At 51.9% G+C, this 19,834-nt stretch overlaps 6 protein-coding genes across 6 annotated transcripts; 3 read left to right on the top strand and 3 right to left on the bottom strand.

Annotated features, from left to right (window-relative positions):
- Window positions 1-1,145: 1,145 nt before the first annotated feature.
- On the bottom strand, window positions 1,146-1,571 carry J4E92_000563 (uncharacterized protein; the record flags this gene model as incomplete). The annotated part of the gene is made up of 1 exon (XM_051491978.1): window positions 1,146-1,571. The coding sequence occupies one exon, from the start codon at window positions 1,569-1,571 to the stop codon at window positions 1,146-1,148; it is 426 nt and encodes a 141-aa protein (XP_051357490.1).
- Window positions 1,572-2,242: 671 nt separating this feature from the next.
- Window positions 2,243-3,526, top strand: J4E92_000562 (uncharacterized protein; the record flags this gene model as incomplete). The annotated part of the gene is made up of 1 exon (XM_051491977.1): window positions 2,243-3,526. One exon carries the CDS (start codon window positions 2,243-2,245, stop codon window positions 3,524-3,526), a length of 1,284 nt encoding a protein of 427 aa, XP_051357489.1.
- Window positions 3,527-3,682: 156 nt separating this feature from the next.
- J4E92_000561 (uncharacterized protein) lies at window positions 3,683-5,328 on the bottom strand (the record flags this gene model as incomplete). Its single annotated transcript, XM_051491976.1, has 3 exons — window positions 3,683-4,725; window positions 4,795-5,243; window positions 5,321-5,328. The coding sequence occupies 3 exons, from the start codon at window positions 5,326-5,328 to the stop codon at window positions 3,683-3,685; spliced, it is 1,500 nt and encodes a 499-aa protein (XP_051357488.1).
- Window positions 5,329-8,318: 2,990 nt separating this feature from the next.
- Window positions 8,319-9,422, top strand: J4E92_000560 (uncharacterized protein; the record flags this gene model as incomplete). The annotated part of the gene is made up of 3 exons (XM_051491975.1): window positions 8,319-8,342; window positions 8,401-8,511; window positions 8,631-9,422. The coding sequence occupies 3 exons, from the start codon at window positions 8,319-8,321 to the stop codon at window positions 9,420-9,422; spliced, it is 927 nt and encodes a 308-aa protein (XP_051357487.1).
- A 488-nt stretch (window positions 9,423-9,910) lies between these two features.
- MSH2 (MutS-like protein) lies at window positions 9,911-12,762 on the bottom strand (the record flags this gene model as incomplete). Its single annotated transcript, XM_051491974.1, has 2 exons — window positions 9,911-12,553; window positions 12,607-12,762. The coding sequence occupies 2 exons, from the start codon at window positions 12,760-12,762 to the stop codon at window positions 9,911-9,913; spliced, it is 2,799 nt and encodes a 932-aa protein (XP_051357486.1).
- Window positions 12,763-14,160: 1,398 nt separating this feature from the next.
- J4E92_000558 (uncharacterized protein) lies at window positions 14,161-15,289 on the top strand (the record flags this gene model as incomplete). The annotated part of the gene is made up of 3 exons (XM_051491973.1): window positions 14,161-14,668; window positions 14,725-14,943; window positions 14,997-15,289. 3 exons carry the CDS (start codon window positions 14,161-14,163, stop codon window positions 15,287-15,289), a joined length of 1,020 nt encoding a protein of 339 aa, XP_051357485.1.
- Window positions 15,290-19,834: the final 4,545 nt, after the last annotated feature.

Genomic DNA, 19,834 nt, shown 5'->3' with positions numbered 1-19,834 from the left:
GTAGTCACGCTATGCCGTCCTTGGAAATTGTTTCGGTTCTGATTTGATGTTCTGGCAAAAGAAGTTGTTCTGGAACGTTGAAATAAGCTCAAAATCTATCGTAGACGACTTTTCGACTGTCAGGTTCGTTCAAGCGAGGGGTGCAAACCATGGTAGAGACCGGACTGCGCCCTATCATGCAAAAGGCCGCGCCTGCCGCTTCCTCTGAACCCCTTCCGAGTCCAACGCCAAAGTGAACGATCAGTCCCGAAAGAGCTGTAGATGGAAGGAGCGAAGCGTCCTCGCCTAGACCTCTGACCTGTTGAGCGGGTTGCCAGGTTCGCGATAAAATTTGGATCTCAAGGCACGCGATAACGTCACGAACTGTATCCGGACAAAGTATGAGTTGCGCAATCGGTAGTAACTAATGACTTCATTCGACACATCACTGCTAACATTGTACAAGTCTAGTTAAGGTGGACGAGATGTGCAGTACTCAGAACAAGCGGATCAGACACCCTTGCCACGATCTTCTCATCACGATCGTGTCTTCGTCTTGGGAAACCAACATTCCAGCGCATGCCCGGTTACTCAAGTCTTAACGTTCGCGCCATCTCACATCTTCTTAACGGCGTTCATCCTACTCAAGTCAGTGGGTGCACAAATCCCATGCGAACGCAAAACTCTTACCTCGTAGTACTGCCTATCATCCGCGAAAGATACCCGACGTCTCCTTCTCGTATCTACTGGCTGCTGCCTTTCATCAGGCGGAAGGTATTCGTCACCACGCCACACTCCAATATTATGTAGTTGATATCTGTCGTCGCGGTCCGGCTGCCTGACCTCTTGCAGTGGTCGCCTTGTCTCGTGAGGCAAAGACTGTGGCTCGAATCGGGATGGCCTCCGATCTAGCAACTCCTCTCTGTCTTCGGATCGCGACTGCCTGTGATCTCGTAACTCCTCTCTTTCTTCATAGCGCGGCCGCTGCCTGTGGGACTCATCGAGATCTGCGATCTTCCTTCGGTCAGCCAGTTCGACCATTCTTTCCGCCTCACGCGCTGGTATCGGGAGAATAGATCCCCACTCGCCCGCTGCGTCACAGAAATTGATGATTTCCAGTCTCTCCGCTGGATCATGTTAGCAGCATGTTTTTTACACGTACCGATCTACTCACCATCGGTCATGTCCCTCGGTCGCTCCATCTCGCTCACTCGCCTTGCTGGCTGCGCCGATTGATCCGGATTCATCTGCATGAACCGCATAGGGTATTTTGGCTGCTTCTTCATCCGTGAGACAATGCTCTGATACGTCGCGAGGTAGTCATCTCTCCGAGCACCTGAGATCTTGGCTAGTTCGTATTCGTTGTGGAAGGGCGAGAGGAAGTTAACGAGCCAGATAATGTCGGCATCACGACCGGGATAGTACTCGAGGCTTTCAATCAACCGCTTGGTGAGTCGCAGGGCGAACAAGCCGATGACGAGGAAGTCTGGAGCAGGCGGTGGTGGGGAAGGGCGAGGTGGTAGTCGCGGCGGTGCAGATGGGCCGCGCACGATGTCGGGAAGGGGCGAGAGGGCGGATCTGGGTTGCTGCATGTTGATGGTGTGTCGATGGAGGACGATAGTCTGGCAGTGAAGGTAGCAGTCTAGACTCAGCACATTTGGTCGCGTGCTTGGCGGCAAACGGAAGTCGCGATTCGATGGCGCGGTGACAACTGTGAAGACAAGCGAGTCCAATTTCTCGCCAAAATGACCAAGTTATCGTAACTGCACCTGCTCTGCGTTCTCTGGAACCTTGAGTGTTATTCGTTGCTCTAATGAGCTTACCCAACGCATGTGATCAATTCCCCTACACACTTGCGTAGGCAAGACAGCGACCGAAGATTTGAGACTCAAGCCTGTCCCCAGCCAGTTTGTTAATCGTCAGCGCATGGTATCCGATCATCTTACACCATACACGAGTTGGCTCTTGGGCTCGATCGTCGATTCGGTACACATTGTCGTGTGCTGGTGGTAGTCATGTTCCTGGGCAGATCAGAGTGCAGAGCATGACCACTCTTACTCAGACGTGTCTGCCCAAGCAAATAACATGTGATAATGTCGTGACACCACGTTGTGATGCTTCGCAAGACGCTGGTGAGGAATACATGCACGATGACGTCACGCGTAGACTAGCGTGTATGAGTCGAAATGACCATTGGACGGCGAACGGTGACACCTGCGTACCTTTCCCGATAAATATCACTAAAGTTGTACTGGCATTCACGATGCAGTTCCCTATCAACAAAGAGAATAATTCAAAGATCAAGATCGACCGTCTACGATTAAGCCGAATCATGGATTACCCGTTTATCCCGGGAACTTCAACAATTCCGTCCAAGGTTCTGGAGCCTATTTCAACAGAAGGGCCTCTACCCAAAGAGCTCTTGTCGCCGAAACCACCTCTCGTAGACTCAAAGTCCATATTCGCGTTCTGGCATTCTGGCATCCGAACGATCCCACCCGTCCTACTACGCAACGTCCTTGCTTGGTACCGCCGCTTCTCACCACTGGGATGGACTATCTATGTCCTTGACAACGTGCCAAATTCTGCACTAAATGTGGGCAACTACATCGACACCAAGTCCTCCTCGATTGTACCAGCGGCATTCACAAACGGCACCCTGGACGGACAGTATGCTGCACAACACACCTCAGATCTCATCCGCTATCCGCTCCTGTTGAAGTACGGTGGTGTGTATCTCGACGTTGGCATCCTTCAATTCGGTGACCTAAATCGCCTCTGGACCGAACACATCACCAACCCAGATTCGCCTTACGACTTCGCCGGCTTCACGCTTGGAGCAGATGAGCCGCAGATTGTAAATTTCTCGCTCATGTGTCGAGCGAACAACCCGCTTGTGCAACGCGCACATTATATCTTGCTCCAGGTCTGGGAAGGCAAGACCAACACAATTGGCACGCATGCGCATTCACTGGTGTCCCACGTCCCGCTTATGCGTGTGCCACAAGAGGTTGTTGTAGAAGAAGAAGGACAGGAGAAGATGGTGATCAACGACGAAGCCATGACCGACTACGCGATTCAGATCCAATGCATGGGATCGGCGCAAGGCTGGGTGGATGAAGAAGATGGATGGGACGGGCCGAATTATGTCAGAGAGAAGTGCTGGCTGCTCAGCATGATGGACGGTGCTTTCGCACACGAGCAAATGACTGGATGGAGTGGTCAGAGGCAATTTGATCTTCTGAGCCTTCGATTACCCAAGGAGAGCGAGATTGAGACGGACGATCAAGCACTTGCGAGGCGTATTGTAGAGAAATTAGTGGCGGATAGCTGGTGTTTGAAGCTTGGGCACGGGTTTTCGGCGAAGCTGTTCGGAGGCGACACTCTCGGTATGCTGTGGAGAAAACATGGTGGCAGCGACTGTGCCAATAGGACGTATGCGGGTTGGCTGAGGTGGGCAGAAGTGGGCTATTGTCGCGACAGCGATGTGGTACCTATGAAGGTTCCCGTGCATGAGTCGACTAGGAAAGCGAAGCTTTTGCCTTGAAAGGAAGAAAGGCATGATGGAATGATGAGGGCAACTTGGGCGAACAATGGACTGCTCGAGATAGCGCCCAGAAAATTAGTGTAGAACTATGTCATTACACAGCCGAAGCGGATCTGCCCGCCTCCCCTGTTCTCACGGCCACGGCCACGGCCACGCTCAATGCCATCCCCTCCCTTCAGGCTTTCGGAAACTTGCGTATCGACTCGCAGACATCTCATGCACAGGTGTAACTTCATGCGCCATCATCTCTGACGGCTGCCGCGATACTGGTTCAATTGTTTGCCCATCAATCTCACTGACAGCAGGGATCTTGGCTCGGCGGTTCCGCCTAAACAGCAGGAAGCCCATGGCTCCAAGTAGGGCTAGTCCAGCAACACCTCCCACAACACCACCTGCTATCGCACCTTTATTGGTCGATTTATTTTTCGCTGTCGGAGTCGGGCTTACGGGCGAGATGTTGGTAGGTGTGCAGATTGTGGTAGGGTTTGGCGACACGTTTTCCGCATTGGCTGCGACAGCTGGCGCAAGTTGGAACTCGCTTTTCGCGTAATCTACCAAAAGATAGTTGAAGGTTAAGAAGAGCCCTCCCAGGATACTGTCAACATCGCCTGGATCATCTTGTCGCGTATCCGACACGAAGGCTTCGAGTGTGCTGTCGTTGGTGATGGCATACCGGCCGTACTCGTCAGATCCGCGTAGTGGCGCGAACAATTCCTTGTTAGGTATCCTGGACTGATAACCGCCTGCCAATGTTACAATGAGATCGCCGCCGGGACGATTCGAGACGTTGTAATGCATCTTTCCCGGATATACGGTCTCATTCTGGTGCGTGGAGTTTCCAAAGGCCTGCGCAATTGCTGGAGGAAAGACGAAGCGCTGCGTCGATGGCTCAATGCAAGCAATCAGTCCGTCGCTTCCGTCTGGTATGAGCGGTATATCCTGATACGTTAGGTTCGTGACCGTTACCTGTAGAGGGCAGGCCCGCTCGAGGTTCCATTCGCCGATCGGGAAAGTGGTAAAGTTGGATGCAGGGTCAACCCGCGCGCGATCATATCCTCCCACAACGAGCAGACCGTCATGTGGATCGATACCCCTGCTACCACTCCAAAGACCGAATACCTGAGATGGCGCGACACCACCAGCAACTGCAACGCGGAGGAAGGAGGAGTTGGTTCCGAGAGGTAGACCAGATTGCACACCTGCTATCAGTCAGCTTCATTCATAGCTCGACAGCCCGCATTGAACGAGACGTATTGTGGGATTCTCACCTCCCCAGACTTCACTATCCATGACCAATGGAAAGCCGTCGACATCGCCATTCTCCTGGAACGCGACATCGTCGTTGAAGTAGACGTATGCACCGGTACTGTCTTCAGCGTCGACTTGGCTGCCATTCCATTGGCTCTTAATCGAAACCGCATACGATGTCGACTTTGGCGCATCGAAAGCACCACCTAGACCACCAATGCAGCTGTCGTTGGTCGCAGATCCACAGTTGATCACATTGTTGATCCGCGTGTTGTTGAGCGTAGTCGACGGTCGGAAAGCAAAGATCTGGTGCGGAGTCCCAATACCAAGTTCAATTCCACGCGCGACACCGAGGCCGTCCTGTGTGACGGTGATGTTGGACCAGGTGAGTGTCAGAGGCGGGATGTCGCATTGCGCTGCTATCAGGCGAGGCTGGAAGAAGACGAGGGCAGCAAGGCCGAAGATGAAGCTACTTTTTATGCGCCATGATGGAGCCATGGCATTGAAGCGGGCTGAAGCATGTGCAGGAGAATTGGCTCGTCTCACAGGAGCATCAAGGTCAAGTCGGTGAGCAGAGAAGAGGAGGTAAGTAGACAAAGGAACCAGCGTGCGCAACGTAAGCCGGGCGCAGGTTGTGCTCCTCGAAACCGACGCCCAAAGAGATTTCTCGTACTATCATGCATCGTGATAGCAGCAGTTTTTCTGATTGGAGTTACATTCTAGTGGCGCAACCTATTGGGCGTGGGCAGCTGCATTGTCAGCTTGAAACGTCGGTTAATGCGCCTGCTTGCATGCCGATCACTTCTATCATACCTGAGATCTGGAGGGCCAGTCCATATGCGTCGAGTCGACTTTCCCACCCCTCTTTGTGCTTCGATGTGGTATGGAAGCCACGGACATTCCCAACAAAGGAGGGTCGCCTCAACCTGCGTAGCGGACCTCTCGCCGTAAAAGGTCCCTTAGCTCCGGACACACACAACCTTGGACGTCTTGGCACGTCACATGAAGATGAGTTCAAGTTAACGAGACTAGATGACGTAAGGCTAGCAGCTTCGCAACTTGCATGTCCCCTCTGGTTCTGTTCTATACAAACAAGCAATGACTATCAACAGTCCTTGATAATCGATGCCATCCAAGCTATTTTGTGAGCTTTCCAGATTTACGACTTTGTTCAATTTCAGAAAGGCCAACGTTTGAGTCAAATTTACGTCCTTCAGCCTTGGAGGGGCCTGTTCGGGCTGTGAAACCATTTGCCAATGGCATCGCAAAGTAACGACTTCGAACTCCTACGCGACGGGCATCAATGCGATAAGTGTAGAGAGCCGTATGGAACTATGCACGAATTACGAGAAGGTGCTAAGACTCAATGTCTATTATCCCGTGTACGACTGGCTTGTGTACATTGGGCTTTAGCACGACTGTTCTTGGATTCGGATTGGTGTGGCAATAATTACTACGGTCCATTCCATTTCGAAGCAGTCCGAGGGCCAACGTCGTTTAGTGTAGAGATATTCGATCTTGGTGGTATGTGAGACGACAGGGGTTGAAGATTGCTCACTAACTCTTCCAACAGACTCTCCGGTATCAGACAAATTGCTGCCTAACTCGACTGACTCAAATAGCACTTTCCTCGACATTGAGAATTGGCTGGAGGAATGTGTGATGAACCACGATCATTGCGCAAGCTCCATGGTTGGTGCACCCGGCAGCTGTCACCCAGGCACCAGATTCCTGAAAATCGAAGAAGGCAGGCTACTATTCCTTGAAGGTATAAGCCCTGAGCAGTATGTTTGTCTGAGTCACTGCTGGGGAGACGGGGAGGGTATCCTCCGGACAACAGTCGTCAACTTCCATGACCACTTGGACAAAGGCATCCCCGTGACTAGTCTTCCTGCGACCTTCAGAGACGCCGTGAAGATTTGCCGGCTCCTGAAGGTCTTCTACTTGTGGATCGATAGTTTGAGTATAATCCAAGACAGCGACGAAGACTGGCGTAACCAGTCCGCAAGTATGGCTGACATTTATGCCAACGCCTTCCTCACAGTCGCCGCGTCGGCTTCTGAAAATGAAACGAAGGGTTTATTCCGGACACCCAACCCAAGCTTTGTGGGAGAACCACTTCCAGGCCACCCAGGAGTGTATGTACGGCTTACGGCGGATTCGAAGGAAGACACATGGCCGCTGTTGAGGCGAGTATGGGTATTCCAGGAGCTTGTACTATCTCCTCGCGTAGTACATTTTGGTCCCAACCAAGTGACATGGCAATGTCGACACACAGTCGAATCCCAAAGTTAAGGATTAAATTGGGTCGGGTCAGAATCAGTCCGAGATCTCGGGACTACCATTCGCACAACAGAAATGTTTCAGATCGAGAACCCGGATCTTACATACGCGTGGCATCAGATGGTTCAGCTATACAGTAGACGGAAGCTCACATACAGCAAAGATCGTTTGCCAGCAATCGCTGCTATTGCAAGGATAATGCAATCACTACGACCAGACGATGAATACATTGCTGGGATTTGGCGATCGAGCCTTTGTGTTGACTTGCTATGGCACAATGCCTTCGTGCCAGCTCCATGTACCGGATTTCAGCTTGCTGCAGTCAAAAGGCGCATGGCTGGAGACACACCTACTTGGTCGTGGGCATCCACAAGTAGGGATGTCAGATGGGAGGGAGCTGACAAAGCCCTCTCCAATGTTGAATCCTTGGTGTCCGGTACGCAGTGCATGGGCCAGCTGTATCCGATAAGATCATCGAAGCTGCGATCACTATACGTTGCCCACGGATAAAGTACCACGACATCCGACAACGATTGGACGTGCCAGTCCCACTGAAAGAGGCTATGCATGGAGACTTGTCGGCAGAATCAAGCGAAATGGCACATGACCACCCAAGATGGGATGACGTGGGATGGGGTCGCGACCATGATATCCACGCTGAGCTCTACCTACTATTTCTCACTATGAACCAATGGCCGTATACGCACAATGGTGGTCAATACGCACTCATCGTCATGGAGACAGATCTTCCAGGTCACTACGTCCGCCTTGGTGCTGTTGAAGTGCATTACGCTGGGTGGTGGGCTATCTGGCATCGACAAAGAGACATTGAGTATGTGGCAGTAAAAGACGCCGAAGGACTTATGGACAAGTACAACACTCGTTTCATCGAGATGCTTGAAGAGATGGACACAAAAGTTGTGACGCTGATCTGATCTTACGATGGGTACCAGGGTGGAGGTAATATGCGAGGTGCTGCTTTTCGAGGCAACGGGTCCCGGTGTGTATGATGAAAATATACATAGAGTCTGAGTGACAATCGGTGCTTCGAATAAACCATCTCTTTTTGAGCGAGACGTCATTAGCCCAGTGCACCGCCACAACCCAAGCCGCTGAACCCCACCAAGACATCCCTACGCGTGTCCCGCCTCCACGTCCCAGCCCAACCACTAGCTCCAGCCAACACCAGACGCCTGCACGACAATCAACAGCACCATTCGCATAATTCTAAATCCCAGGAGATTATCGCCGATCGAACAAGATGGCGCCTTCAGTCTCGTTAGTCGTACGTTCCATGGCGACACTGGACACGGCTGTCGCGACTGCCAGCTAATGCGGGGCAGAACAAGCTCAAGGTACAGCTCAAGCTGTCAATATCGCGACTGCGCATGGTCCAGCAGAAAGACAGCGCCAAAGTGAAACAGCAGAGGAGAGAGATGGCGCAACTGATCGAGGTACGTCGCCAGCTCATTACAGGCAATTGTCGCATCGCCTCGCCCAGGCGCAAGGCAACCGCGCGTATCCAGACATCGTCATGTTCCCCTTGATACGCCTAATATTGACCTCTGCATAGGTCGGCAAAGTGCAATCAGCGCGCATACGCGTCGAAAACATAATCCGCACCGACATCACGACCGAACTGCACGAGATTCTCGAACTCTACTGCGAACTCCTCCTCGCGCGCTCCCAACTCCTCGAATCGCAAGTCTCCTCCTCCAACACCACCTCCGCATCCACCTCGACACTCCTCGACCCTGCGCTAGAAGAAGCCGTCCGCAGCATAATATATGCCGCGCCGCGAACCGAGATCAAGGAACTGCATACCGTGAGGGCGCTGTTGGTGGACAAGTTCGGGAAGGATGTCGCAGTCGCTAGTATGGAAGGCGAGGGTGTTGCGGAGCGGGTCATGAAGAAGCTGAAGGTTGAAACACCGAAGGAGGAGCTGGTTGAGGCATACATGACGGAGATTGCGAGGTTCTACGGCGTACCATACGGCACAGCCAAGAGTGAAGACGAAGACGACGACGACGACGAGCCATCAGGTGGCGTAGCGGAGAAAGCCGACGCCGATCTCGAAGACCCCATATCCACCGACGACAGCACGAGCAAAAAGGCAGAAGAGAGGGAAGCGTTGGCGAAAGCCTCGACACCCAAGAAGCTGGGCCCGCAAAGTCCGCTGCGAGTCGTTCCGCCCAGCCCCAGTACAGATAATGTAGCGCCGAGGTTGAAGTTACCGGGCAGTGCGGCGGCGAAAGTAGCGAAGAGCGAGGCAAATACGAAGAAGCCGGCGAAGAAGGAGGATGGGCTGGGTAAGATACCAGATGTGGATGAGCTTTCTAGGAGGTTTGCGGAGTTGAAGAGGTGATGTGGGTAGAGCGACGGCCTGGTTGTTTGGCACGCATTCTAATGGAGTTGCCATCAAGCCTTCCACTGCAAGTACCAGTCTCGCAGGAGTGTCCCAGACTGCGCACGAATCATCTTAAGAGTAAGACTATTTGGCACAGTATCAAGGGTACGAGCCCAAACGTAAGGGACCGCGTACGATAGTAATGGTCGTGATTTAAGTCTCCTAATCCTCAAGATAGCCAGCTGCTGAGCTGCGCGCAATGCTATCGATGCAAACTGCTCCTGTTCTCCACAAACCTCCCATATGGTATCACATTGTACAGCTTCCCATGTTGAACTTTCAGACATCTTCGATACCTATACTGAGGACTAGGGAATAGGTGGTACATGTAAATTACTGGTATCATGCTAATACGCTCACGAATCTGACTAAAGCTACGACAGGCCTCTTATCCGGGTACAGAGTTTTACTACATCCCGAAACACCGTTGACTTGCATACTCAAGATTACAAGGCCTGAATACCCTTGAAGAACCCATTAGCCATAAGCTCCGGGTTTCCCTTGACCAGCTCCCTCATCCTCTCGACTTGTTGTTTCTTCGTCAGCCCCTTGCTCTCTACCTCTTCCTTCCACTTCACCAGTACCTCCTTGAGCATTCGGCTTCCATCCTCTACCTCCTCTTTACTGGCTTGAACGTAACCCTCTTCGTGCTTTCCAGCAAAGTCTTCCAGTTCGTCGGCCTTTCGCTTTGCCATCTTGATGACCTTCTGTGGGAAGCGGACGAGTTCTGCGACGTGAATACCGAAGGACTGGTCGGAGAAACCGGGTTCGACTTTGTATAGGAGGGTGACTTCGCGTTTCTTTTGCACAGCGGCGGCGTCTATGTCTGCGTCTCCGTCGGCGTCGGGTGCAGGGGCACTACCTTCAGAGATGTGTGCCACAACGTGTAGATTCTGGACTTGTGGGTATGTGTCTACCAGCGCAGTCAACTCGTGGAAATGCGTAGCGAACAGCGCGAAAGCGCCAATCTCCTTGACGATGTATTCAGAGATGGCCCATGCGAGTCCGAAACCATCGTATGTGCTTGTGCCACGACCGAGCTCGTCGATGATGATGAGGGATTCTTTGGTCGCGGATTTGAGAATGTTTGCCGTCTCCAACATCTCTGCCATGAAGGTTGACACGCCCTTGATCTGACTGTCACTCGCGCCTACACGTGCTAAAATGCAGTCGAAGATCGTGAGCTCGGCTTCTGAGCAAGGGACGAAACAGCCAATCTGTGCCATAAGGGCAATGACACCAATTTGCCGGATGTATGTGGATTTACCACCCATGTTGGGACCGGTGATGATGATGAACTCGCTCGAGTCGCGAACGAGAGAGACGTCGTTCGTGATGAAGGATATATCGTCTTGCATCTCCATGCAAGGGTGTCGCGCCTCTTTGAGGACGGTGTTGCCGGTGCCGCGTGCGTGCATGGTAGGTCGAGTGTATGAGGTGGGTGCGTGGACAGAGACGTGGGCGAAGGAAACAATGACATCGAGATGTGCGAGGACGGCGGCGAGCTTCTCGACCACAGGGACGTAGGACGATGCTACTGAGACGACTTCGTTGACGAGGCCGGATTGGGTGCGGTTGTAGTTCTCAGAAAGCTGATCGAACTCTCGTCGCTTTTCTTGTAGTGTGTTGGTGGTGAAGTAGACTCCGTTCTTCTGTGTTGAGATCTCTTGATACTGCTTCTTTTGCCTGATACAGCCTGCTTCGTTGCGGGTTAGTCGGAAGCACCAGCCATTGACCTTGTGGTTTTCTAGGAACAGCTTCTTCTCGGTGTCTTGGTTGAGGTCATCGCCCACACGCATGTGCTCTGACTCCATGTCACGCTTGAGCTTGTCCAGGCGCTTTCGGATAGTCTTCAACGACTCATCAAACTCAGGCTTGATGATGAACTCGTGGTTGTCGAGCGCTTCGAGGTCCACGGTCGTCTCCACCATGTCCTGCAGACCTGCAAATGCCGTTGTGTATTGGCGGAGCTTATCCGTGTATTCTGCATCAAGCGGCTCCTTGTACTGCTCGTCCATGACCGCCTCGAGGGAGCTGAGGAAGCCAGGCAATCGGATGACAACTTGATATGCGCGCACGACGTCTTCCAGATTTGCGACCTTGCGTTGGAACTTCTTCGCTAGACGGTACAAATCCGGTATTGACCGTAGATGCTCTTCTTGCATGGTCTGCCTTAGCTCGGTATCGTTGACGAAGGCTTCCACCAACTGCTGCCGTCTTTGGATCTCCTCGACGTTCATGAGCGGCTGCTTGAGCCATTGTGCTAACAGTCGGCTACCGGTGGGTGTCTTGCAGTGGTTGAGCAGTCCGTACAAGCTCATGTTCTTCGCGCCGTCTCGTGGTCCCGGCATGAGGTTGAGTGCCTTCAGCGCGGCAGCGTCGAGCTTCATGTATTGCGAGAGGTCGTGTTGGTAGAGCTGGTACTGTCCAAAGTTCGACGAGTCCGACATGACCCCTAGATACCGGATTAGGCATGCAGCTGAGCCCATAGCTAGCTTCAGATCTGTCAATGGCAGCGAGCCGGCTGCTCGCTCATCCTTGAGTAACCGCGGCAGATCCTGTTCGATGTCTTTTGTGCCAAAGTCTGCGTGCGATCGCTCTGCCACGGCGCACCCGCAGTTGTCGGCAATCGTCCGAAGCTTGCCCAGTTCCACATCCTTCTTGGTAGAGTCGACTTGTATCAGGCACTCCTTCACGCCGAGCTGGATGAGCAGCGATTCGAAGTTTGAGTAGAGGTCGTTATCGAGGAATTCCGTAACACCGAGCTCCCGTACGCTTGCATCTGCGAAGCATACACCCACGTTGCGTGCTTCCGACGCCTTTGCCGACACCTTGACCGCTAATATGATGGGGGCATTCTCGATCTGACCTCCCAACTCGTCTTCCAGGTCTTGCAGGTTGCCAGGTGAGGCCTGCTTGACCACCTTCCAATCCATGCGCTTGCCAGTTGATTGCCATATTTCGATACGTTTGCTGAGTCTGAAGAGTGCGTCGCGGAGGAAGTTGCGGAATACGGTGATGGTCATGGTAACGGATTCGAGGCCGGGTTCCCGTCCCAGCTTGCGGATGACGGCTGTGGTCTTGTATACCTAATAGCGTTTCAATATACTGAACATAAGCCAATGCTTCCGCATGCACTTACTGTGTTTGCGATGAACTTTGCATCTTCGCCGTGAGCGCTGTAGTAGTCGCCGCGGTCGAAGATGCGCACCGTCTCATCGTCCTTCTCAGGCAAGTTGCGGAAGAACTTGCAGAAACCCGACTCATCCTCCTCCTTGATTTCCGGTCGGGATGCCATGTTGATATGCGATAGAAAGACAATTGCGGGGTGGGACGACAGAGGAAAGAAGGGAAAAGTTGGCGATGATTGGGCGCGCCTGCCGTTGATTGACTGAGCGCGTCGACGCGTCCAGTTCACGCTAGTCTTATCGATAACACTAAGCTTCTCGAGGATATACCGCGGCGTCATCATCAACCCTCTGCAAAATGCCCGCGAGTGCCAGTTTCATCTCCGATTTCGAGGCTTGTCATCGCTCATCATAATCACGATCACTTTAGCTGCGATCTGTTTACCTCTGGAGCCGTCTCCAACCCATTCGAACGCGCCTTCCCTGCCCCGATACCCTCTGCAACTGCAAGATAGATTAATTTGGTACACAAAGAGCATTGGAAAATAAACGCCGCAGCGATCCTCAAGCTACGACGGCTACAGCAGCGCATAAGGTAAGGAAATGGTTCAAGAAGGCAGGCAATTGCATCAGTAGACTCCGCGCTTTCAAGAGGAAGTGCGAATCGATCCCAAGGCTTCACGCTTCGAAGCCACTACGGTCGGGACCGTCTCCCAGAAGCTTCTTTCTAATCTTGGGCACAGGATCATGTCGCTCTCGGCGGCTATGCCAAACCAGATGCAGCACCCGCATGAGAACTGCGAAAGCACGAGATGTCGAAGGAAATGAGCTCCATGCCACGTGTAAGATTGTTGTATACTCGCACTACATACCTTAGCAGTCGGTACACCGAGATCGGTGTATTGTGGCTATACAGGCGCTCTACGACAGCGGTATGGAAGGTCGCCCGAAAAGAGCACGATGCCCAACCTTGTGTTGTGCCTGCACAGCCACTCCTTTCTTTCACATGCGGAGTGTATGCGGAGTGCGTGCGGGGCCCCAAAGTTGAACACGATTACTCACACACTCACATCACCGTTATATCGACCGTCGGGTGCAGTCGTAGTGTTGCGGCTCTTTCTCGTGCGTCGTTGCGCCCAGACACCTTGGCGACAAACTTCTCGGTCTCATTGACGCTGGTTGAGCCGCCAAGGGCTTGGATTGAGCCGCAAGCCTGCGGTACCGCATTCCCTATTTGGCACTTTTTGTCATCTTTGTGATAAGCAAGGTGTTTGCGCGCCAAAATTGGACGACTTTGTATCCGTAGGTGTTTCGGTCCTCGGTGATGTTGTGGAGATTGCGCGGATGGTTTTCGGGATGGGTGGTTGTAAGGAGTCACACTTGACTTCCTGTATTTAATTTGATGGATACTTCCGTCTCTTCATCGGTGCTGAAACTCTGATTACTCGCCTTCGGTTCCGCTGCTCAACGTTGTTGTGAGTCCCGTTACGAATCACCTCAGCCACGACCTCAACATGGCCCACAGATCAACATCACCAAGACATGTACTGCCTCATAACCTCTTGCCAATGCATGTCCAATCGAACCCCTCCTCCGGGACAGCAACACCTATTAATGCAGTTCCGACAACTCTTTCATCGATACCAAGTCAACACTGGGCTCACAACATGCACCAACCATCCAACAATGCCTATACTCCTCAGGAGTCTTTCGAAATAGTCTCGCGCATGGGCGTCAAGAAGGCGTATATGCGTGTCGACAAGAGCTTCCTCAGTGCCTGCTCCGCTGGCATGATCTTGTCTTTCGCATGCGCAACGCTCATTTCGACCAACACCTCGCCATGGTACCAGGAGAATGCTCCAGGCCTGATCAAGACAATTACCGCGCTCGTATTCCCGTACGGTCTAGTTATAGTACAGATGACTGGCAGCGACCTGTGTACTGGCAGCTTCATGTACACGACCGTTGCTGCGTTACATCGACGACTCAGCATCTGGCGGATGTTGAGGCATTGGGTGGTAACCTTTTTTGGGAATCTCGCAGGAAGTTTGTTCGTGTGTTGTGTGATCGTCGGATGTAAGTCTCTGATGGCAGCAACGACCTGGAAGTTTGAAGCTGACCCGTTGTAATAGATGGTGGACTGTTCGACGGAAAGCTATATCGAGAAGAGTCGCTGCACTTCGCTTACAAGAAGCAAGTCGAGCCAGAATGGTACCAAATCTTTCTTAAAGGCATCGGCGCCAACTGGTTGGTCTGTCTAGCTTGCTTTCTCGGATGTTCGGGTCGCGACTATGTTTCCAAGGTAGTAGGGATATGGTGGCCAACATTCGCGTTTGTATCGCTGGGCTTCGGTAAGTACCACACGTTCGTGTTAACGTTTACAAGTTAGCTGACATTGCATCAGATCACGTCGTCGCCAACATGTTCTTGATACCCAATGCCATCTTCCATGGCTCACCAGACATCAGCATCGGCATGTATGTCTGGAAAGGTATCGCTCCTGCACTACTTGGCAACATCGTCGGTGGCGGCTTCTTTGTTGGGGTCCTCTATTGGTATTTGCACCTGCAGGGTCACGACGATACTACCATTGACGGCCAGCGATACGAATCGATGACGAGGAGCCAGCAGGACTTGAGTGCATGGATAAGACTGAAGGAAAGAAAGGATGTAACGGAAAGTCGGGAGCAGGTTTGAGAAAACGGCGGTTGGGTTGCAGAAGATAGTCGGAGTTCGCGACGCAGTTTGAGTTCGTGATGGCCAAGCTGCCCAGGTGGTGACGTCAATGCTGGTACGTGCGCACAAGCTCTTTGGCTTCGGTAACGTGAGAGGACATACCCCATTAGCATCAATAAATAAGACATATCTATCCCCCACTTTCCCATCACTTCGTATCCACAGTATGGTAGTATCCACAGCATAGTATGTCTAGGCCGAACAGCTGTCTTCAGCACGGTTCATACGCAAGCCGAGCGTTCAGCTAGGACTGTTGAGCGATCAGGTTTCGTCGCATCATCATATTGGTTGGTCTAGTTGCGGAGCTACTAATACGTATAGCAGAAGATACCTGATCGTACATCCATAAGCTCCGAGACCTTGATATCCGGGGCTACACCTCCAATCGAAATTGTATCGTCGAGACTGGCTTGCTGTTGTGATCTCGGCTTGACGGTACCTTTGTACATGTGTTGTCGCCGTGGTGAGTCGTATTGTTGCCACCGCCACCAGATCCTGTCGATTTGCGAGTGATGAAGGAAGAATATCGGGTCTGTTGATCATTAGCAGATGGTTCGACAAAAAGTGGTCGCTATTTTTGTCTGACCATTTGGCGATGTCGAAAGCCGAAAGTCCCCTAGTACAAACTTCGGGATCGCAACGTGCGGGCCATTCTCGAATCGCAATGTGAACCGAAAGTAGTCGTCTTCAAGCAGAAGCTCTTCAACCGCTTCAGGTCGCAACAGTTGCGATAAATTCGCAATCGGCTCCCCGGATCCAAAGTCGCGGGTCAGGCAGTGAGAGACCAAGACCGGGCCAGCGCGGGCGACTTGCATATTACCAAATCGGCCATCCTCGACGCAATGGGTGCGCGGGAAATACGTACTGGGCTCCGAGCTCTCAAGACCGTTACCAGAAAAGCCGTGTTCACGATCCCATACCGGTGCAGAAGTTAGCTCTTCCCAGTCTAGAGTCCAGTCCCAATACCTATATGATGTTAGCAAAACGAAAGATCTGATGTGGTAGGAGCCGTACGGTAGTTGTCCAGTGTAATGACATTGTTCCACGAGCGTGCGATGATAGGTATGAATGAAATACCGGTGCCAGACAAGGAAAGGTGCAGCGAAGTGTACTGAGCGTCTTCGTAAGTGTCTTTTCTCTACACAAGTACTGCGAACTTACTCTCTTCGTCAAATTGGTGATGCACGTAAGCGAAGTCGTCATACAGTGTCTGATTCGGGTTCAGTCGCGAAGGCTTCGTTCGGAGACAGAAGACCGCGTCGATGTAGGCGTCCCTTTCCGCGATGCTCAAACTTCTCCATTCCCGACGAATGAGTGGTGTGGTGCATGTATTTTCGATTGTTGTGGTGTGCGTGTTGGGACTGGTCGGTGCTTCCATCCAAAAAAGCCAGCTACCGAAGAAGCCAAAAAGTACACTTGCAATGCAGAGGACGATGCACGATCTGGAACCAGTCGTTTTTGCCTTTGTGCATCTCTTCTCAGTAGTGGATTGGAATGGTGAGGCTTCGTACGCGTAGTCCGAATCGCCGCATTCCTGTCCAGGTGATCCACTGTGGGAAGGTAGTAGTGTCTCGTGTTCCATGTCGCCAGCACATTGTGAATGCTACGAGATAAAGAGATCCCAGCGTATTAATGCTCGGCGGCACAAATTGCCACGTGTGCACACACACACGTGTGGGATGGCGCGAGCGCAGTGTGCAGATGCAAGACTACATCGCGCATGCATCAGATTACTCGGGATCCATTGGCGTTCCGAGGTTGTCTTCCTCGTCGGAAATGCAGCACCTTTACCACATTTTCGGTGACACCCTTAGATCTAGACCTAGTGTCTTACCCTTACCGTATCATTAGGTACAAAGGCCGTATTTGCACTCGCTTTATTAAATCGCACATTAGTGTTCAGGCGGATATAGCATCATAACCAAGTAAGCTGGAGCGCGTTCGTGCGTGCAAAGATCCAATAAGGAAGAGGCAACTCCGCAGCCCCACTTTCTATTTACATCTCCACCCTAGAAGCTTCGCATTTCTCTTTCCTCCAAGCCATCACCAGACAACATACACTTAGACAGGCTTAAGGCGTGCTGTCACAACCCCTCCATACGCAAATTATTGGTGGCGCGAACACAGTCGAGACCCTGCTTTCGCGAGACCTGAACGGCTCAAACATCCATTGTATACAACCTCGGGCACCCCACGTCATCTGCTCATTTCAATCTGGGTCGTGTTCTCATTCGAATCATATACTGCGTACAAAACAAGTGACAAAACCTCCTCCTAGGTGCCCATCATCCACGATATAGCCACGTTTACATCTTCATAGATTTTCGGACTTTAGTCCTTACGGCGCCATTGATACACCATGCCATCATCGTCGTCGCTGGTAGTATGCTCCCATACGATCACAGGCTTGAAGCCCGGCGCAGGATCTGCTTCGGAAACGGCAGCGGCATCTATCGCGAAATTAGCTTCAATATTGGCCGAGGATGCTACTATCCCTTACCGCGCTTGGGTTCGACAGGCAAAGCGTTGGCATAGAAGCCACACGCTGCCAAGCCAGCGAAGAGGAGGGTGGAGAAATGCATGCTTGTCGCTGTCAGAAGTAAGAGATTTCGAATGTTATTCTGGACTTTGGATCGAAACGTCCTGGCTAGGGTGCCACGCGATGAGCTTCTTGTATACCGACTTGTACATGATCGAGAATGTTCGCTGAGCTTTATTCTGTTCTGGCATCGCATCGCATCGCATTGCATTGCATTGTACACGTCAACTAGCGACTGATCCTTCGTATCGATGCGAAGGTTGAATCGTTGCAACGGTCACCATTTCTCCGGAGTACATTGACCATGAGGCTGCCGTGCCGCAGTGGAGGCGTTGACGCTAGCCGATCGTTATGTCAAACGATCCAATGAAGTAACAGCCGAATCTTACTTCGTGCTCAGTGGCGCTCGCGTAGGCTGTCACCTGCATCCGTCTGTAGTGCTGACCAACAGCATGCATATGATAGACGCTGCATCGACTGATTTGGGAGTCTCCTTACAGTACCCGAATCCTTAGGCTTAGACAGCGCACCGGCCTTGTACTTGCTGCTTTAATGTGTCCCGACACCTCGAAGGAACATCTGTGCAGCACGCGGTAGTTCATGATTGAAAGCACTGGGAGAACAGCTGTGGACTTATTCATATGTGGCTCTATGCACGTTTTGTGTCCTGAAAATCAACAAAATGGCGAAATTTGAGGGCTACCTGCCGGTTTCCTCGTCTGAAAACGATACTGTCGGCCACACAATCAACGAAAGACCGGGTTCAAAGCTGCGAAAGATCTTACAGGGCTCTGCGCTCGCTTTGGGCGCATTGGGGGCGCTAGGCCTTGGCTATTCACTCGGGTCGCGACATGCTCACGCCGCTACACCTACTACGATATGTATGATGTACACCGTCCTTCCAAATACTTCCAGAGCTCATATTCTGACAGTACCTGCTGGTGGTTTGCATTATTACATGCAGTTTAACAAGACATTTCCTCAACGCCCAGACGAAGAGAGTGATGCGGCATGGGCGTCCTTGTTCCCCGATAAATTGGGGTTTGTACAACACCCGCAACTTGCACCAAACGTAGCAGGGATTGCCGTTTTCCATGAATTGCACTGTTTAGCAAGTAGCTACCTTTGTCAGTGTAACTCTGGATAATAGCTAACGGTGTGTCAGAATATGCTCCGACAAGCATTCTGGGCTTCTGTCGATGGAACGCTGGTAGAGATGGGCGATGAATCTCGTGAGAAGAACCATCGCACCAGTCATCATCATGTTCGCCATTGTTTTGAATATCTCCGACAGTCCCTCATCTGCCTTGCGGACTCTAACTTGGAGATGATGAACTACACTGCGCGTGGTATCTCCGGATGGCAGACTGAAAGAACTTGCAGAGACTATGAGGGGCTCACAGATTGGGCGAACGAATGGGGCATTACAAGGGAAGAAGCGCTCCAAAATCACGATCTTGCACTAAATTTTGTCGGCGAGGGTGATGTGGTGTAGACAAAGAACAGTAGCTGCATGCTACCAACTATCTCTACATATGTGGCTTGGTTCTCTCCGTGAAGTGTTCGGGGCCAACATCCTCAGGCTTGACTAGAACCCCTTCAGCAAAGATATCGATAGATCGGGCCTTGGTCCACTCCATCAGTGCGTCAAAATCAACGCATTGGTGAGAGGCCCAGCTACGAGCTGTCACGTCATTACCACCACCCGAAAGATATGTGTATGTACCCAATGACACATCGCCCCTGCACATGATACCCTGGCGTAGAGTCTCGATGCAATGGTCTTGAATACGGTCAGTCAAACAAGTGAAGGAAAGTTGACACCGTGGGTACTTACTAATGTGTCGCTCCAGCTCATTGCGGGCCAAACCCTGCACGTCTTGGAAATAAGACTCTTTGTATATCCATTGTCGGATCTTTTTCTGCGCGTGTCGTGAGCTCATATACAGATCGCCGTCTGCATCGAT

The sequence above is a fragment of the Alternaria infectoria genome, assembly GCF_024043175.1.
Source record: "Alternaria infectoria strain BMP 0036 chromosome Unknown scaffold_1, whole genome shotgun sequence".
Classification (NCBI taxonomy): Eukaryota; Fungi; Ascomycota; class Dothideomycetes; order Pleosporales; family Pleosporaceae; genus Alternaria; species Alternaria infectoria.
Note: the sequence above shows the minus strand (reverse complement) of the source record. Positions and strands in the feature narration are given on the sequence as shown.